The 20,661-nt window shown below is 48.4% G+C and overlaps 1 protein-coding gene across 1 annotated transcript in view; it reads left to right on the top strand.

Moving 5' to 3' along the window:
- The window catches only part of gpc3 (glypican 3), a 116,239-nt gene that overhangs the window by 36,390 nt on the left and 59,188 nt on the right, over positions 1–20,661 (top strand). Inside the window, exon 3 of the mRNA XM_069193682.1 lies at positions 18,843–19,531. Within this exon, the coding sequence (XP_069049783.1) occupies positions 18,843–19,531 (689 nt within the window). The remainder of the gene's footprint in view (positions 1–18,842; positions 19,532–20,661) is intronic.

Genomic DNA, 20,661 nt, shown 5'->3' with positions numbered 1-20,661 from the left:
GTACTAAATATAGACTTAGGAATTCGAATTTTACTTCTAATGGTCTCCTCTCCATTGGGAGTTTTTTTGTCGTTCTGAAATCCTGTTGGTGGAGCTTATAATCCTACCTTACAGTCCATACACTGACATCTGTAAAACTCCCGCATTTTCTACAGTGTCTTCAGAAAATAGGTCACACTTTGTAGAGTTATACTTGGCACAGAGCAAGTTATCTAGGGCAGGCTGTGCAGTAGCCTTGCATTGATTCTTTGAGAGAGATAAGCTCTCCATTGCTTTTGCAACACAGTACAGTACACTCTTTCAAAGCACTGAAAAGAATGGGATATTTTTAAAACTGATCGTCAGGTTTTGCAGATTGACCAGCTCCTTGTGGCATTAGTTTTTAAAAGGTTAATAAACTGGAGTCAGAGGTTTTGAAATTAAGGTGAACAGTGGTCTACTCTGGGTTGATCTGTTAGGTTACCTTTGTGAAAATATACCAAGGCACATTGTCTAAGCACTTACTTTGCTTTGCCACAGTTTGTGTTTGTGTTGTAAAATATATCCTTATATATTTTCCCATAATTGAAGTATTTTCTACATTTTAATCTGCTTTTACTAGAGCGTATTGCCTTACATGTTGTTGTATCTGCAGGATGATGTGTAGCTTTTAAAGATTTGTACTTGGCTCGTTATATTTCATCCCTAAGAAAGGTAAAACAGTGAAGTGCAACTATATCTGTCTCCTGTACCTGCTCCCATGTAAGGTAGACTGGGTGGGCCATATGGTTTTGTGATTGATACTGCTGCCTTCCAGCTCCACTTCCTGGTGTCTGTCTATGTGGAGTCTGCATACTCTTCAACGCCGGCAGGCTCACAGTTTTGATTGACCGGTGTAAATTACCCTCTTCTTTCTGTAAAACCAGGGCAGGCCATCCAGGGCTAAGGCAGTCCCACCAGGAGACGTGTAGGGGAGTGTAGGAGTCTGGGATCAGGTGAACAGCTCTCTGATACCGGGTGGACACAGAGGGTGAGATGTGCTTGTGCAACTGCAAAACTGTCGCTACAACAGTTCATAAGAAGAGGAAGTCTTGGCCGCTGATCAGATGGCTTCTCTTTGCCAGGTACAGAACACCATGCCCACAGTCTCAGTCAAGCGTGCATCCCCTGTCTTTTATCTCCTTTCTCGCCTGCCCGTGTGTTTTGCTCCGGTTGCGTTTATTTAAAGCGCTGCGGCCCCGCCGTTAGCCCAGGGCGGCACTTCTCTCACCTCCAGGATTAATTATGCAGCGCCGGCCCCCGCCTGCTTCGGAGGGTCACCTGCTCGCTGGTGGGCATCTAGGCGGCAGACCCAGCTTTCTGTCAGCGGGAGCCGGGGGAGCGAGGTGAGAGAGGCGAGCTCCCTCTCCGGCTCCGCGCTGATTAAAATGGGACATTTCATTGTAACGTGGAAGGAGATCGTTTTTTAAGCAATGGCCTGGGGGGGGGGGGGGGTTGCCAGCCGGCTGGAGATGCAGAGGGACCTGGGATGCAGTGCAGGGGATGGGGAAAACGTGACCAGGCTGTGTCCGCTGTCACCATCACTACTGCCGTCAGCGCTGGCCGGAGCTCCGAGACCAGATGAATAAGAACGCCAGTGTTCCCAGTATGAGTGGCAATAACACATGCACCGGGGGTGAGAAAGTAATGCCGATGTGTTGTTTCTAAAACGCAGAGCTGTTGCACATATAGGGATGAAGGCATGTGCAAGTACAGGAAATATAAGAACCGTAAAAAGCCGTACGCACATAGTGTCTGTTATCGCATGGCAATGAGCTGCTGATATCAAGAATCTCTTCTACAAAGTATCTAGTGTTCGTGCCAAATAAAGCTTCAGATTAAGCTTCTGCAGACAGATACAGGTGTTGTCAAACACAGGTTTTCAACATGGCTAAGTTAAGCTTAACCATGCTAGAAAAGAGAGGCAAGGGAAACTTTGATATCCAAAGCAAAATACACTTGAAAGGACAGAAATCCGAGGGAAGTGGGGGAAATTTAAATTACAAATTTCTGGGGGGGGGGTGGTTTTTTCTCCCCGCAGAAGGATGTGCGGCGAGGTACAGAGAAAGCGAGAGAGACGCGGACGGAGAGAGGCAGAGCGGAGGGGAAGCGAGAGAGAACAGAGACGCTTGAAAGAGAGACGAGGCCGGGAAGGCGGGCGAGAGAGAGCGCGCTTGCGTGGGTGCGATGGCGCGCCGCGAGGCAGGGAGAGGGGGAGAGGGGAGTGTGGCTGCCTTTGATCTGCTGGGTGTCTGCAGAGGCAGGTATGACAAGTACACTTCCAGCATGTGGCAAACCAGCAAACACTGCCATTTAATTAGCAGGGAAACAGACCCCGGTACGGGCCCGTAGTCCAAATTAGTGCCTCGTGCTCTTTTGAAGTCTCGCGGAGCGGCTCTCGTGCCTCTTTTTTATCTGTGCATCTGCTAATGACATGTCAGTTTAACGCCTCATCGCGGGAGCGCTGGGCTCAGCTTCTAGGAAGACTTCCTGTTGGACTTCAAAGGGTGGAAGGGTTGACTGGGATCGAGTCCTCTGCAAACTTTAATGCAGGCCCCCACCAAGGGCTCAGCTTCATTAGCAGCCCGGCGTCGTAGCCGAAACTCTCAGATACCGGGTGGAATTTTAATTTCGTTAAATCTTTCAGATCATTAAAAGCAAAAAAAAAAAGCAAAAACAAGGTGGCCTCTCTTCTTGTGTAAAATGTTTGGCTTTGTTTCAGGTTCATTGCTGGTGGAGCTCATTCATTAGACTCACGGAAGATTAATAACAGGGGCCTGGCAGTCAGTGGTGAAGCCACAAGACACTGGAACAGCTGTGTGAGGATGAAACAGCTGGCTGTGTCCAAGCTCTGTTACTAAACACTCCACGGAGAAAGTTTCATGGACGTTCCACCTGCTCCAGCATTTTACCAGGGAAAGAAGAAAATCGTTGCCTTTTTACTTTCTCTTTGAGGCAGTTTATGGGGAGTACAAGAGGGCAGCGAGAACGTGTCTCTCAATTACTCCGTGCCTCTCCTGTTCCTCTCTTTTCTCCACCGGCATCCAAATTTCTCTATTAAGAGAGAAGGGGCAGCGTGCCATTCCACAGAGCCTGCTCCTGTTGGCAGTAGGCATTCTTCAAAACCAGAGCAACAGGCTGTGCAGGCCGACAGCGAGCGCTGCTTTACAAATCAAGTCAGATGTTGGCCCCTGCCCAGACACCGTGCTTCTTAAAAGTCATTATTTTTGTTTTCCATTCCCCAGATCTATCTGGGAGACAAGTATTTATGGCTTCGTAAAGTGTGCAGTGGGCGAGGGCCGGAGCCAGCGCTGATTTGCAGCGTGCTTCTCGCCCAGAGGCTCTGCCCGAGCGTAAAAAAGGAATATTTGTAGACCCGTGCCGTAATGTCAAGGGCATACCCAGGAATAAAACCTGTCTGGTGTATTTATTTCTGTTGAATAAAATCTCAATCTCGGCACCTGTGCTGAAGAGTGAGAGAGAGGAGGTGTGCATGGAAACACTTTTCCTGGGCTCAGCGCTGCCAGTCTGGACGGGGCTCCGGCAAGCTGTGCTGTTTCTGGGAGCTCCGCAGGTGCAATCGCACTCGAGTTCTGAAACACCTTCAGTCAGACGTCCAGAGCAGCCCTTTTGTTTCTCCTGAAAAGCGGGGCAGAATTGAAGCGTCTGTGAGTTTAAACGCGATATCCTTTCGGCCGTGCTCCCTGTCCGTTTCTTTTTCCGCCTGTTACAGAGTATTCCATGGAGGTGCAGGATGGATGCGCCGCAGAGCCTTGGTGTTATGATGCCTGTGAGCACATCATGCAGTGATCAGTTCAATTGAAATGGCCGCGAGTCCAGCACTTCTTTGTATATTGTGATCCATGGGATCTGCTGCCCTTTCTCTTTCTTTCACTTACATCAACCAAACGTATCATAAGTACTAGAGGGTAAATGGAGAAGTTGCGTTCAAGCTAGTGCACGAGCGCAAATCGGGTTACCTGTGAAGAAACCTGTACGAAATCCTGTCTATGGCAGATTTTTGATTGGCAGCTGCTGGTAGGTAAGGGGTTTGTCATTTCTAACTGACAGGCGGTTGACCACGTAGATCTGATCAGGGGATTTTTTTTAATTCGCCGACGAAGGACAGAAATCTGATCCCATGCATGCCTGCGGCGTGCAGAGGGATTAGTCCCATTTCTTTTCTCTTCAGCGGTCGGAGCTGCTGGAACGTCGCAGGTGCCCTGCCGCCCAGATGATTTGAGGGGGTTTGGTTCCCCCAGGCCTCTCGACGGCTGACGCCTCCTCGAGGGGGCCTGAAGGGTTCGGGGCGATCCGCTGCAGACCCCCACTCGAGCGCCACATCAGAGGCCCTGTGCGCTCCTTTGAGCGGAAACCCGCCTGATAAATATGCATTGGTCTCGAGAGAAGGGACTAGAAGCCTTCTGATGTGTTTGTCTGCGTTCCAGGGTAGCCTCTCCTCTCCGTCTTTCTCTCCCTCGTCCCTTCTAAACTATATAAAGCAGCAAAAACATAATTAAAAAAAAGAACAGCCTAGATCTTCAGATCTCCCACTTCCTCCCTTCGTAGCCCCATCTTAAAAAGAATAACTTAAAACAACACGTTTTCTTCTCTTTGTAGCACAGCCTTTTCTGTTCTTTTCATCAATCTTGAAAGCCACAAGTTGTTATTATTGTTATTTTCTGTATACAGTGTGTGTATATTATCTATACGGCACCAGTGGAGGCTGCAGCTGTTAGCATTTTCCTTTCTGGCGGTGAAATTATGAAAGCTATCTGTATCAGGCAGGAGGCGAGAGTGAGAGAGAGAGGCTCTCTCCTGCTGCCTGGGCTCCCCGCAGTGCCTGCCTGTGAGGATCGCCGAGGCACTTGTGAAAGCAGATGCAAGCCTGCGCCCTTTAATCTCTGTGCCATTCCCAGAACATTAACTTGACATTTAGAAATATTGTTTCTGAAAGCCATTATCCCACTGACTTCTATACTTTGTGTTAAAAAAAAAGTTTCTCCCTGTGTTCTTATCCTGCTGAAGCATCTTAACAATTACAGGAAGAGGGAAAGGGAGAGAGAGAGAGAGCTGGGAGGAGGGGGTGAGGAGATAGAAGGGGAAATAAAAAAACTGGTTCCAAATTACAGACGAGCTCTTCGGAGCCGGCTTCGGACTGAGGGGAAGGCTTGTAGCGATGAGCCTTTGTCAGCATTTTGCTGGTGGCCGGACAAGCCCAGCAGACCTAGTCTCTACAGAGGAAAAGCAAGCGGCCCCTCTACAGCGACAGAGCAGGGGCTGCCTTCATGCTTAATCCAATCACACAGGTCAGGCTGCGAGCGCAGACAAATTCTCCCACTGCCTTCGGAGTGTGTTGGATATTAGTTGGGATTTTTTTCCCCAGCGAGGTCTGATTTTCTCAGAAATCAATTGAACGCAAGGCTGATCAATCATGGCTGAGGCTGAGGCCTTCAGAGCACATGGAGTGGCAAAGTCGGAGGTGCTGTGACTTCCGCAGTTTGTCCATACAGTGTTGTATACAGTATATCTATATTTCCTGTGGACTAAGGATGCAGCTTCCAAAAATAAAAATCAATTAATACATCTAAACCAGGGACCGAATTAACTACTGTGCATGAAAAGCGTAATCAAAGGGACAGTATTCGAATAAACCCTTCGAGTAAGGCTGAAAAATAAGGAACACAGTCAACTGACAGCTCTGAGGCATGCAGTACATCAGTCAGTTTAAAGACTAGTGCGATTCAGGGACACTGCAGCAGAGAATTCTCTGCAGTTATTTGGCAAACTCTTGGGTGTAGGCTTAGATCATAGCATTGAGTTTGATGAGCTTTGAAGTCCTCGTACCAGTGCCCTCTCTGCTGTGGTAAAACGCTATGCACCACTGGCTTTGCAGATCTGTGTGAAAAATCCTGATCCCTCTTTAAAAGGCAGCAGATGCTAGATTGCTGCACTGAGAGGTTCAAAGTATGGGAAGAGACCGTGGCAGCGCAGGCTGGGGGAATGTATTGTAAAGCCTGCCGCGGAAGGCCTGGGAAATTGCCAAAATGACCCTGCCGATTCACCACGGTAAACTTCTAAGTGGGCAACACCTTTGAAAATCGTGTAAACAAACTTTGAAGAACGTGAGGAGTGCACTAGTTTTTTTTTAACATGTAAAACCAAGAATCCCAGCCATCAAAGAACAGCTTCACTGGACAGCAAGGAGTCCTTTAAGGGAAAATGGAACATGATAGAGGGGCAATATGGCTTTAAACAGAAGATTGCATTCTTGGCCAAAGGAGGGGGCAGGGGGGTGGGGGTGGTGTGTGTGTGAGCTGAGATAGAATACATATCCTTGTACATACAGCATGCGTAATTGAAAGGGATACGCAGCAAATTTGATCTGTCGAGCACTGACTTATGCTTATCCTTACCTGGCACCCATGTCATTAAGAAAAAGATTGGTATTGATCTGCGGAAAGCATGGCACTCCATTGCTGACTTACACACCTGCCTCTCCACACTCGCTCTCCTCCCTCTCCGTCTCTCCCTCTGCTTCCCTCTTTCTCCCTCCTGTTTTTCTTTTCTCACCCTTATTCTTCTTTCTCTCTCTCTCTCCCCCTTACTCTGTCTCTTTTCTGCCTCTCTCTCTCCCCTCGCGTCTCTCTTGCTCTCTCTCTGCTGAGTTTACAATCGATAGGAGAGACAGTTAGACAGGGGGGCAGCAGGACTTGCAGCTGCAGCATCTGTCTCCAAAAACCACACAGAGCCCCACACTTTCCAGGCTTAGACCTGTCAGAAAGCAACGGAAAAGACATGAGGGCCCAGACAGTTCAAGGCCCTTTTACGATCATTGATTTTTCAGTGACCGATAATCCAAATTCCAATCTTTTCTTATAGTTTTTGGGCCAACCCTGCAGTAGTATGTCATATAGTACTCACAAACAATATTTTAAATTCTCATCGGACAGATAATACACTAAGTGAAACATATTGTACTTTGCATTAAACAAACCAAGGTAATATATACTGTGCAGTGCTCCTTCAAACATGTACTGTCTATGCACAGGAGTCTGTTTGTGTGTTTTTAATCACTCCATGTTTTATTTAAAATGTGTTTCTCCAGTAAGTAAACTGGAACACTAAAAATTGGTAAACAAAACCAAAAACACAGTGTTATGAAAACGTGTAAAAATAAGCTACCTTTGGTGCAATTATCCAGTGTTTTTTAATATTCCCGAGTCTCTTTCATTATTGGATAATGGATAAGGGATGACCTACTGTACTTCAGTGTTCTCAATGCAGTGAAGCACCACACCCATTCAATTTTTTTAAGTCGGTATATAACTGAGCAGCCCCCCTTCCTCACTCCCCGGCACCCCACTCGACAATTGAGGTCTTGGTATTCCGGCACGACAGTCAGTGCAGATCCAGAGTGCACATCTCTGGCCCTGGAGAATCCAGCAGGCTTGACAAGGACTCTTCAAATTAACAACTGTTCAACACTTGGCAGAGCTGCTAAGTTCAATTAAGCACATAATTAGTTTAATGGAATGATTAAGAGCTCTGGTGGAGTGGACACCAGAGGGCACTGTGGCCTTCAAGGACAGGAGCTTGAACCTCTGGTGCGGACGCCATCCACTAGGGAGGCAGATGAGCTACATGACTTAAATCTTGACTTTGAAGTTCCCCTCCTTAACATCACAGACAAATCTACAAAACCACCCCCTTTGTTAGCGTTTCCTCCAGACCGATTTTGTTTTGTGAGCATTAGAACAGCAGCCAGGAGAAAGAGAAGTGTAGGCCTCAGCACTGTGGCCCAGGCTGGCTTCCTGTAAGATCTCACTGTCAGGGTACCTTTGCCTCTGAAATGTAATAAAAGTGTGCAATTTCAGCAATGGCCTCGCTGCACAGTGTACTGAGGATTCTGAAAATTCTGTTTGCAGTCTTAGTCTGGCGGAAGAGCTCACTTATACTGTATGCCCCCTTTGCTTGAACTCAGTGCCACTGCTTTTGCAAAGTGATGACCCCTATTTACTGGCATCGGTAATTGGAGACGCAGAGTCTCGGGTGTTCCTGGAATCTAGGGGACATCTGCAGCGCTCTTAAATAAAACCTAGTTCCTGTACTGGCCTGAGAGACAGTGCACAGAAGACTGTACATGCAGACAGGGACCCGGAGCCCCTGACATCACAGGGCAGACATCATCTCCAGCACCCAGATGAGGATTAAATCTGCAGCTAAAATCTTGGTTATTATAGTTTAGTAGCTTGAGTAACTTTCTGGGAATTCTTCTCTGGCTGGATAGTTACTGCATTTCTTTTGTTCCAGCCAGCTAAAGTTTTAGTAAGCCTGTGACAGTGGTTAGATTGGTACTGGTGAGACAGGTGCGATAAAAAGGAAGTCTCACCCATAGATTTGGGTACCACCAAAGATTTAGTGCACTGTAGCTAGGATCCCTGGTCTCCTTTCTATCCCATGTCTCTCAGAGGACTGGACTCTACAACAGCAGCAAAACTGCAGTTTTAAGCATGCAGGCTCCTTAGTTTCTGTACATACATCTGGCAGGACTCCTTAAGGAATCTTCCAGGTTCTGCTGCTGTTGGGCTCCACACAGAACAATGAAGGATTCACTGAAGATGTGCAGAATACTTGCTGCAGGGATATTGGCACCAGAATGGGCATCTGTATCAGACCTCCGGGTAGGATGTTGTGGTGTCCACATGGGGGACTTAAATCCTTCAGGGGTCAGAGGTTCGGAGTTCTGTGCAAAACTTGATATCTGAGTCCAAGAAGTAGGAGAGGGGATATTTCAAGCGGTCTGCTTCAGGAGTGCAGTCATGTCCCACTCACAGCAGGCAGGCGCAGGTGAGGTGTGACAGGAGAGAGGGTGAGTCTGCGCTCAGCAGAGGGGGAGGGGGGGTGTGTAGTAGATGGACCGGAAGTCCATTTCCCACACACACACACACACACACCCCCCCCCAACCCCACTCTGTGGAACTGGAGCCGGGGAGCACAGACCACATATCGACCTGGGGGAGGGGCCCGGTCTGGCAGCGCCGGATGTGAAACTCCATCCAGCCATCGTATCCCCGCTGGGGAGGTGGCTGTGGTCAGATAGGGCACTATGGACAGCTGGTGAAGAGGGGGGTGAGGAGCTAACTTTACTGGGCCTAAGGGGTGGGCTATGAGGCGATACTGTATATCCGTCTTGTCCCCTCGTTAGCGCAGCTTTTTAATCTTGTCTGCATGTTGAATAAAATGTCCAGGAGTGATAATTAGGTCTGAAGCAGTTACCACAAAGAGACAGTTTCTTTTCCTCCAAATTTAGAACTTTTTGCTATATAGCATTATGCAATAATGAAAACCATGGGTATAACTGAATGCAGGTGACCCTGCCTCCTATATAAATCCAATATCTCCAGCAGCTTTATCACCCTGCATCCCACTGAGACTCAGCAGGTGTTGGCCTAACCAGTATTTGGATGGGGGACCTCCTGGGAAAGCTGAGGCTGCTGCTGGAAGAGGTGTGCATGGGACCAGTAGGGCCCTGCGGTCTGTGTGGGTCCTATTACCCCAGTATAGTGATAGAGAAGCTATACTGTAAAAAAAGGCATTGTCCTTTGGATGAGATGTAAAACCGAGATACTGAATCTCCGCGGCCATTAAAAATCCCAGGGAATTTCTAGAAAAATGTAGGGGTATTACCCTGGTGTCTTGGCCAAATTTCCCATCTGGCCTTTATGAATCATGGCCGCCTAATAATCCCCATCTACTGTATGCATTGGCTTCATTAGTCTGTTGAGGTGATGTATACTGGCGCTGCACATTGGTGTAGGTGGAGGGGAGTCCCCATTACCTGTAAAGTGCTTTGAGTGGAGTGTTCAGAAAAGCGCTATGTAAGTGTAAGGAATTATTATATAAATTGTAACAGTGCTATAATCTTGCAAAATCAATTTGCATGTGCAGCAAAATATATTAATGCCAAACCATACCACAAAAGCTGAATTAAAAAGGACTGACAAAGATGGTGGCTCCAATTGTTAATTTGCAGGTCCCTAAAAGTGTTACACCTAGCCAGTGCCGCTGGTCATCTGTGTGAGACTCCATGGTACTCTCTTGCCCCCTCTGCTGGCCACCTCAGACATTACATTTCCCTCCCCCGAAGTTAGCGAGAAGCTGCTTCTCACTTCAGGGCTCATCAACATTATGGATCATTGCAGAACATTTCTGTTTCTTCCATTTTCCCAGGGTTCAGCCAGTGAGCTCGCCAGATTGGGGCTGCGGAGCACATAATCATAACAGATGCTGCCCATTAGCAGAAACCTGATCCGTGTAATGTGTGGACCTTGAAAGACAGGGTAATAAAGGAGAGGATAACAATCGCAGTGCAGACTAAGTGCAACTCTCTTAATTTACCCTGTGTCGTTAAAATCTCCACTTGCCTTCTTCCTAGTTAAGCAAAAGATAAAACTTAGCAATGGCTTTTGCACGTAACAGCTCAATTTACACCTTCTCTCTGGAAGCATATTCAAGGAGCTTCATAGACTTTGCAAAGAGAATAGGCGAAAGAGACACGCGGGTGTATTGACAAAATGGCTGGGCTAATTGATTTAAAAAGTGGCTGTTACTGGATCTATTTTAATGACCTGTCGCCCGGTTGCATGAAAACCTGTAAAAAGCTGTGCCGCCTCCCTGCAAGAATCCGACTGCCAGGGCTGGGGTAGCAGCATGCCTGCTAGATGAAAACTACGGGGAACACAGCAGCAGAAAAGCGATGAGAGGTAATTACAGAAGCCAGCGGCTAATTTGAGTAATTCTGTGCTCTCTCTCCCTCTCTTCAGGTGTGTGGTGGGGGGGGGGGGTGTCTCATTATTTGTGCTAACTGCCCGCTCGAGTGCCGGGTGTATTTACTGTGAGTAATTACACCTTTCTGGGAGCTTGCCGATTGATTGAGCAAGCTTTTTGACGTCCATTTTCCTGAAACGCCGTTGAGCTAAATGCACTCACAGCTGTCCTCACTCATTAATACCACCCTTCATCTGCGCAGGCTAGTTCACAGGCTATCCAGTGTCTTGCAAGCCTTCAGCCCTCTGCCTCACTTTCCTTTCTGTAACGTAGAGGACAGTACTATCGCCTGCTTTCACCGGTGGCACCTAGGTGGAACGGTCTGGACTACCCAGCTGTGCGTCTGGCCTGATATGTTTTTGGCTTTCGTTATTTTCCCTGTCGTGTTGCTTTCTGTACAGATTCTCCAGGGTGCAGTAGCTGGTCAGTTAACCTCGTGCACCTCTCTGACCCTCGGGCCTCGCTGATGACATTACAACCTTGGTGGTGCCCCACAGGCCCCAGAAAGCCATGGACTCCCCAGTTGGGCCACTGGGTACATCAACCCCTCCACCTCCACCCTGCTGTGCTTCAGTGAGCGACATGGCCAAGACGTGAGCCTGCACTCGCAGAGCTTACTAATTGCTCATTTACTGGGCTGACGCTTTTATGCAAAGCAGCTCGCGGGAGGTTATTTTATTAGAACAATCTGCGTGAGGCTGAGCACATGACAAAATGTAGTTGTAAGGTGAAATGCATCTGAAGTATCCACTGCTCATTAATTTGGCTGATGGCTTTTTTTCATAGCGGCATTCCATTGCACTCATTCATACGGCTGCGTATTTTACTGAAGCACTGCAGGTGAACCACTTTGTTCAAGGGTTCAACAGCAGTGTCTTACCTGGGACTTGAATCAGAACCCTAACCACCGTTCCGCACTGTTGCCCTGAACATGTGCTTTTGCTGGCCGAGTCACCTGGTACCAAATTTTCCCGCTTTTCCAAAAAATATCGTCAAGCCTTTTTTGACGGCTCAGGCACTCCCTCCCAGCTGAAGGTGGGTTGGAGAGCCACGGGGGTTTTTCATTGTCATTTCAGCCAACATCCTTATTACTGAATGGAATCTGTTGCTTAATCGGTCGGTATCAACATGATCTTTCGCCGCTGACTGACCATCACCTGTAAGGCCTGGCAGACTGAGACCTTCCAGGATTCCCCAGAAACCAGAGAGTGAATTCCCCAGGGACCAAGGATGGATTTTTCAGAATCAGGGATGGATCCTCTGGAATTGGATGCTTTATGTCCGTACTCCTTGGTTTGCACACCTGGAGATCCCTCGACTCAAAAGCAAGGATCTCATGGTTGGCTTGGATGGGAGAGGGGGTGGATTCAGAGACTAGTTACCAAACAGTTGCTTTCCTCTTCCCTTAATGTGTGTTGCCCATTTGAACCATCAGTGGCCATTTGCTGCAGTACAGACTCAGGCAAGTGCTGCTGCTGAGGACCTTGCCGAATATAATTATCAGTGATACCTCCTGAACCGTGGCGCTGTCTCACACCATCATAGATCATCATATCCCATTTACCCTGAGGCTTAATTCAGACAGTGCCTAGGAGATGATAGCTATTATGGAGCATATGGTAGCTTCCTCAGTGTCTCACATTGATGAGCAGAACAACAGTCTGAGTTAGGGGAGCATTTCGATTTAACCCCTGTGTAATGCAGAGCTCTTGAAGGCAGCGGTGTGGCTGGGCAAAGGATCCTCACTTCCCGACTGCGAGATCTCCCCAAGGTTACCTCAACGCCCCTGGTTCACACGTGGGTCATTTCCAAGTGAAGGACAACGTTCGGAGGCAAACGGCTTAAACTAGAGAATCACCACTTTCAACAGCAGGGTGAAGCAGGGAAGCGTTTGAGGAAGATTGTAAGAAAGGTCAGAAATCAGAGAAGCCATTCAGCCCATCTATCCAGCCTGCTTGGTACCTAGTGTCTAATTGATCGAGGATCTTGTCTAGCTGTTTCTAGAAAGAAAGCAGGGTATGGGCTTGGTAGCTTGTTCCATACTCCCAAAACCATTGAGGTAAAGAAGTGTCTCCTGTTCTCGTTTCTAAATGCACTTCCGAAACGTTTCCACTTGTGTCCTCTGGTTTGTGGTGCAAGAGAGTTGGGCTGACTTGAGGGCATAGGTATAGAAGATGATAGACAATATAGAAGATGCATTATCAATTCATTGCCACAATGCTTATGGTAACAAAGCTTTCCTTTTTTAAAAAGCAGAAATCAGCTTCAGTAAAAATGATTCCTGAGCAAGACAGAAAAGCATGGTGCTATTGACTTGCATTGCTGAGAAAATACAGACAACATTGCTTCACTGTTCCAGTGTTCGTCTCCTCTTCTTATTCATGCTGTCTTTTTGACATGCTGACCTCTTCTGGGAAGGCAGTGTAAGGTCACCCAGGCCAGCCTCATAGGAATTCCAAACACACACGTTTATATCTGTGTAAATTCAAACCAGTTTGAAAAGTATGTGGATTAAACGCTTCTGGTGGGGCACAGGAAGCTGTTTTGTTACAAGTCTCTTCTTCCAAAAGCTTATTCATTTAGTATTCCACGCGTCGCGTGCGCTATTAATCAAAGAGGAAGTGTGTCGCTTGCACAGCAGGAACTCAGCTTGGAAATCAAATCAGAGACTCGTCAGGCTTCTGCAGCAGAGCTGTGAAGGGTAATGCTAATGTTACGTTTTACATGTGCTCCAGGAGATCCATTTACTTCTGTTTTGTGCGTGTAGCGCAGCAAAAGCAGTGTTTGTGTCTCCTGCCTGATCACAAAGGCGCCGGAGAGTGGAGGTTGAAAGGAAGCAGGTGAAACAGTCCCAGCAGCAGTCCGGGGGCTGGCAGTGCATTGCATCGGGGAAAAGACAGCGAAGGATGTTTCTGAGCACTTACAGGGCGCGGCCCTGCACTGTGATTTGCAGAACGGAGAGCAGCAGTGGAAAGGATGGCAGGCACAGGTGACCAGAGGTGGAGTGGTCATTAAAAAGCACTTCATCTGTGAATATTGGAGTGACCCCGAGGACAGATAACACACCACCCATTCTCCAAGGTGGCTGGAGAACACGGCGGGTTATACTCCACACAGTGCTCCCGCTGTTAAGCCCTGGCCCTCTTTATAGATGGAGTATCTTCGGTCGTGTTGCTGTCTCCCGGCCTGTTTTGCGGCCGTGTTCGTGAACCGTTTTTCCTTCTGCCAGTCTGTGTTTCTAGCTCTACTTTCAGCAGAGGAGTGCGTCCTGGAGCCTTGCTCCGGCCATGCCTCACCACTCCACATTTCGTCCCAGTGATTTACTTGAGACATTGTCGATAAGATTTAATTTCATCTGCACTCTGTTGCCTTGCTTCATTGAGGTGTCTCAGACTCGAGATTGTTCTGATTTATGCCGGTATTAAAGTGAATATGAGTTTTTTTGCTTTGCATCAATGCATTTTTATTTTTTAATATGTTTTTAATCACGTCTCAGAGGCTGAATTTACCTCTGCTGCTTAATCAGGATTAAACAGCCCTAATGGTTACAAACTCAGGAACACTGAGTTTGTTTTCACTGAAAGATAACACAGATTTATGTTTCTTGCTCACAATGAATGTCTTATCTCTCCCAGCTCCAAAGCGCTGTTTGATGTTCTGTTGTTTTCTTCTTTTTTTATTTTTATCTTTGACATTTTTCTCTTTCCTCTCATACTACCATTTCCATTTATTTTACAAAATAAAACTTCAGACTCTACATTTGATTTCTTTTTTAACACGCCCCGCTTTGAACTCGCCAGTCACGCGCTTCCCAGCCCACCAACACAGCCCCCCTCTGGAAACGCGCACTTTGCCAGGGCCACCCACCACTGAAACAAAGGACTGAGAACAGGAGGCACTCCTTTACATGAAGAGTAGTGGGTGTGTGGTGCAAGCGGCCTAAAAATTAAGTCATTAGTCTCTAGGACCAGTCTTTATGGGGCCTGTAGGATCATTAAGCTGTTAAATAGCAAATGAACAAGATGGGCTAAAAAACATCCTCTTATCTCTATCTTCATAAGATGTAGAGAAAGAGCCAATCAACACTCCAGTGGGCGCTCTGAAAATGTTGTGTCAGTGCCTTATGTTTTGGACAGACGAGTTTTCATTTAAATTATAAATCGCCTTTATCGATCATGCGGTAATCACCGGAGGAAGAAAAAACGGATCGCAGGAAAGCATGTGCAATTATTCCAGCACTTTATCATGTGAAGGGAGCTGTGAGATGAAAAGGTGCTCCTCTCTTCGCTTGCCCCTCTGCTAATGTATTCCTGACTAGGATCGACCCCGGTAATTGCCTCCTCAGTGATTCATTAAGATCCGACGCAGGGGCTGTTGCTTTGCCGGGGCAGCATGCTTAAGAAGCATTCATTTTTTTAAATGAATTTAAGAAGCAGATCAGAGAGGATTAGGGAGCGGGGTCAGCCAGTAACCCAGAGCCTGCAAACTGTGAAGGTGCACTTCACAACTTGGCCAAAACGTTGCATACACCATCTCTGACATTCTTAGAATTTACAGAAAGGTGAAAAACTAAGGTTGGTTTCTTTTTCCACCTTGTGCAGTGCTGGCTTTTCTCATTTATTAAGGATTTTACAGGTGCTTAAGGAGGGTTCTCCCTGTAACTCTGCGCAGAATGATTTTCTGCCTTCATTAATCCTGGCACTCATTTCCACCCGTGACCCATGGTATCACTGATGATCTTGACTTGAGTGGGTCTCAGGATTTCTGAAGGCCTGTTGAACCTTAAGAGGGCCAATTGAACCCCTCTTCCCACGACGGTGATGACTGGAGAAGGCATAGAAATTTGCGGTGTCCCCACACTTCACCCCAGGTTCAGAATGGGGACCCCCTGCTTGAGGCCATTAACTCTTTCTTCCCCTTGCACTCTCCACAGCTGTGTAGGGACTTCATACATGGTTGACTGGCAGCTGAAGTTTCGCCCGTCGCCTGCGTATTGAGCGCAATGCAAATCATGTCGCGGAGCGAGCAAGGACTCACTGGGACTCACGGCATAGGAAACACGACGCCCGTCTGGTCTCTCATCGCAGATGTGGGCCTCATCCACTGCTGGACGTGCTGTTCTTGAGACTCCCGTCAAGCTGAAACCTGGGTCAGCCAGAGGAAAATCACACGCCTGAAAAAACAATGCGTGTTTGAGTACATTATGTGTGCACTGAATGATAAGCTGGACTGCAGAGGCTCCTTGACAGACCCATTAAAAACAAAAAATATCAGAGCTGACAGACTCATTTGGGGCATCCCTGAAAGCAGTTAAAAAGTCAGCTCCAGGCCCCAAGAAGGTTTGATTTGTGGTGTAGAAGCATTTTTATATTTTTATTCATTCTTGCGCACAACACAACGATAACAACACTAACCCCTGGCAACCTGCAAGTGCTGTCTGTAATACAGGGATTAGTTACCTTGAAAGAACCTTAATACCGTGGTTTAACACACAGCACACCCGGCATAGAATTGTATGTGTCTGATTCCCCGCTATCTAACTCCTAGTTTGCTGGGGATTTGTCTTACTGTCTCGCAATCAGTGTTCGCTCGCTAAGATTGATGCTTCTCAGATCCAACCCATCATGTTATCTTTACTGGTCTATCAGGTTATCTATATGTGTGAGCAATTCCATTTCTGGCTTCAAGTGTAATTATCTTTGGGCTGGCTGTTGCTGTGATGGGTGTTTAGGTTGTATGACCTCTGCCTAGTAAGGCAGTTTGGCCCATTCTGATGGCCCAGTTTCGGGGTTCCGCGAAAGCATTTGTGAACCCCCCTAGGTTTTAGAGGTCCATATTCTTGGATATTCTATTTGTGATTATCAGTGATACCTCCTGAACCGTGGCGCTGTCTCAGACGATCATAGATCATCATATCCCGTTTATCCTGAGGCTTAATTCAGACAGTGCCTAGGAGATGATAGCTATTATGGAGCATATGGTAGCTTCCTCAGTGTCTCACATTGATGAGCAGAACAACAGTCTGAGTTAGGGGAGCATTTCGATTTAACCCCTGTGTAATGCAGAGCTCTTGAAGGCAGCGGTGTGGCTGGGCAAAGGATCCTCACCTCCCGACTGCGAGATCTCCCCAAGGTTATTGATGACTAAAATTAGATCTTCAAAAATATCTTAATAAAGAAGAAAATAACCTGATTAAACATATAACACAAAGATATAAGATATATTTAGATGACTTAATTAACAAAATGATCCAACAGTAAAAATCATGTGAATAGGTATATGAACCCTAGATTCAGTAACTGGTCGCAGCTCCTTGAGCATCAAAGACTTCAACTGTATGTCTCCTGAAGCTGTTTCTCAGTCTCTTGCATCGGCTTTTGGGAAACTTGCTACATTCTTCCTCACAGAACCGCCTAAGGGTGGTGACATTGGAGGGCTTCCTTGCAGGAAGACCTCGCTTCAGGTCCTGCCATGACATTCCTGTGGGGTTCAGGTCTGGACTTTGACTCGGCCGATCGGGCTCAACGCCAGGAGGGCTGCCCGTGTGTTCAGGGTCGCTGTCCTGCTGCACGAGCCACTTAAAGCGCAGCTTCAGCTGACGGATGGATGGCCGGAAGTCCTCCTCTGGAATTTACTCCGTTCGTGGTTCTGTCAACGGTGGGCGGGCGTCCAAGGTCACCCCAAACCCAATCACCCCCCCGCCGTGCTGGACGGCCGGGAGCAGGGTCTTCTGCTGGAAGGCGCTGCCTTGCCTTTGAAACAGTTAACATTCATGCAAAAATGTTTCTTCGTTTCAACCCCGAGCCACATGCAGGCTGCACAGCGCGCCGTGTCATAAATCCAGGAGTAAAGCAGAGGAGTTTGAGAGCATCCATGTGCGCACGGTGCAGGCAGCTCGCCTTAGTGCTCCTCAGAGGGTCCTAAATCAAGCCAATGCAATTCTGTAGCACACATCTTGTAAACGCCTGCTCTCAAACCGGGCAGCCTGCTTGTCAGAAACATGAATGCGCGCCGTGACGGAGGAGTAATATGACTTCCTAAAGTCAACGTAGTGACAGAACGTAAAAAAAAAGACACCATTCTTGGGTTGATAGCGTTTTCCTATTTTTAAAATACTTTGCATAACATGTGGGTTTTTTATTTACTGTATGAAGTGATGGCGGCACAGAGGCCCAGTGGTGAGCATTTCTGCCTCACAGCGCTGGGGCCCTGTGTGGAGCTTGTATGATCTCCCCATGTTCACGCAGGTTTCCTCCAGCTGCTTTAGTTCCTCTCCACAGTCCACAGTCCACAGTCCACAGTCCACAGACAAAGACATACTGGTGGGTTCATTGCCTTCTGGGAATATTGGCCCGGGTGTGTGTCTACAGTATGTCAATTCAATTGAATTACAAGATGCTTTGTTGGCATGCCCGAGTACAATCGGTGTTGCCAAAGCAAACAAAAATAAAATGAAATAACATGAAACAAAAAAAAAATCTACAGACATACTACAGGCATTTACAACAAGGACATATCATAAAATATTTACATAAACTGTAAACAAATGGGGCATTGTCGGGAGACAGGCTCACTGTTCCTCGGGCTGCGACAGGAGATCACATACTGGGCTGCCAGTTCAGCTGAGTTCCCTCCTCCCTCTCCCAGTAGGACTGGGGCCTGTTGTGTCTGTCTCTGTCCAGCCTGCGATGGACTGGTGTCCCGTCCAGGGTGAACTCTGCCTTGCTCCCATTGCTTGCCAGGATAGGCTCCGGCTCCCCTGAATTAGACAAAGCAGCTAGAAAATGGATGGACGGGTATTCAGTCTCTTTTAAAGTAGCCCTAAAAAGCAGAGAAGACTGCTGTTCTTGCTGTTCAGACTTGTCAGAAGTGGACAAAAGGAGAAAGGCTAGGTCTGTATGAAGGGGGCCTGGCGTGGGTCGTCATGCTGCGATGCCTGTCCAGCGTCCAGTGTGTCCACCCAGTCCCTTTTCTCTCCCCTTCCTGTCCCGCAGAGGCGTTCGACATGGTGCTGCGCCACGCCCGCAACTACACGGCGCTGATGTTCCACGGGCAGTTCCGCGGGCTGGCCGCCGCCGCCGCCGCCCCCGTGGCCGAGCTCTTCGCCGACATCTCGCTCTACATCCTGGGCTCGGACGGCAGCGTGGACGACATGGTCAACTCCTTCTTCGACGCGCTCTTCCCGCCGGCCTACCGCCGCCTGCTGAGCCCCGGGGCGGGCGGCGGGGCGTCCGAGGAGTGCCTGCGGGCGGCAGGCCGGGGCGCCGGGGCGTTCGGGCCCTACCCGAAGCTCATCATGACCCGGATGTCCCGCTCTCTCCTGGCCACCCGCGTCTTCCTGCAGGCGCTCAACCTGGGCATCGAGGTCATCAACACCACCGACCACCTCAAGTTCGGCAAGGACTGCGCGCGCTCGCTGCTGAGGCTGTGGTACTGCCCCCACTGCCAGGGCCTGCTGGGGGCCAGGCCGTGCCAGGGCTACTGCCTGGCGGTGATGCAGGCCTGCCTGAGCCACGTGGCCGAGGTGCAGCCCCACTGGGAGGAGTACATCGAGGGGCTGGGGGCGCTGGCCGCCAGCATGCGGGGCGTCCACGACATGGAGAACGTGCTGCTCAAGCTGTACGCCCTGGTCCGCGACGCCGTGCTGCACAGCTACAGGAACCGGCTGCACCTGGCCGCCCTGGTGAGTGAGCGCCGCCCCCGCCGAGGCTCCCTGGCACACCCCGAGCACCCGCCACCTCAAACGTTTTGACACGCAGAAGAGCACGAGGCGCGCGTAGCGGCGCAGTGCAGCCGCGGACAGAAGGGTGAGGGAAATCGCGACGCAGGCAGGGCGAGACTGGTGCAGAGGAAATTGTGTGCTGGCCCCGGCAGAACGGAGGCGAGTCAGCAGAAACGCCCTGCATATTTGCCTTTTTAAGCTACTGAATAACCGTAAATATAGCCCATTCTTCTCTGGATCTCTTTCTAGAGTGGACTGAAAAATAAACGGTGAGGTTATTTGAAGCGCAGCGGAACTTGCCCGCTTACCCTTACAGGAGGCGAACGCGTTCTGAAACATGAGCCCCCTCCCCATCCTGGCTCTCACTTGGGCCGGTCCTTTTTGTTCATTTAACGCAGAAGGGTTTCTGAGCTTTTGAGGTTCAGTTGTTTTTTATCTTGCGTCACCTCCTGGAACGGCGCGCTGGTGGGCACAGAGAAACTCTTTGATTGAGAAAACGATTAAACAGAGGTTTCATTCCAGCAGTCCCTCCCGATCAAGGAATCTCCAGTCTGTGCATCTGTATACCAACGTGTGTGTGTGTGTGTGTGTATATACATACATGTGTCTTGTGAATTGGCTAAAAAATTTAATTTTATTTTAAAAGTGACACTTTCTTATTAAGTATTACAATTCCGGAGTTTTCCTAGTGGGAGAATGACTCTGTGTTGCCCATCCTTTCTCTGGGTCACTGAATAAGTGAGGATAAGACCACGCCTGAAGAAACACACTCAAGAGCAATACAGTGCTTCAGAAACAAGCCATAAATAGCTCACGGCGTTAGGTGTTCCCCGTGTAGTCTGATGCGCAAGCATGTTTGCATTGTTTCGTGGGTGAGGAAGTGGCCTACAAAAGCTGTCCAAAGCCGAGGAGGAGATTGTGTGCACAGAAACACGCTCCGCGGTGACACGGAGCTGTCTGGCAGGGGTCTCGCTGGTAGGAGACCTCGGAAACGAAGTGAGAAATAAATGGGACTTTTCTAAGAGGTGGCTGAAGGGGAAGCTCTCATGCTGTGTGTGTTTAATGGCCTGAGAGGGAAACGTGCGAATGCT

Source organism: Lepisosteus oculatus, chromosome 8 (genome assembly GCF_040954835.1).
Source record: "Lepisosteus oculatus isolate fLepOcu1 chromosome 8, fLepOcu1.hap2, whole genome shotgun sequence".
Taxonomy (NCBI): domain Eukaryota; kingdom Metazoa; phylum Chordata; class Actinopteri; order Semionotiformes; family Lepisosteidae; genus Lepisosteus; species Lepisosteus oculatus.
The sequence above is the reverse complement of the archived record's forward strand: the minus strand, read 5'-3'. Positions and strand labels throughout refer to the sequence as shown.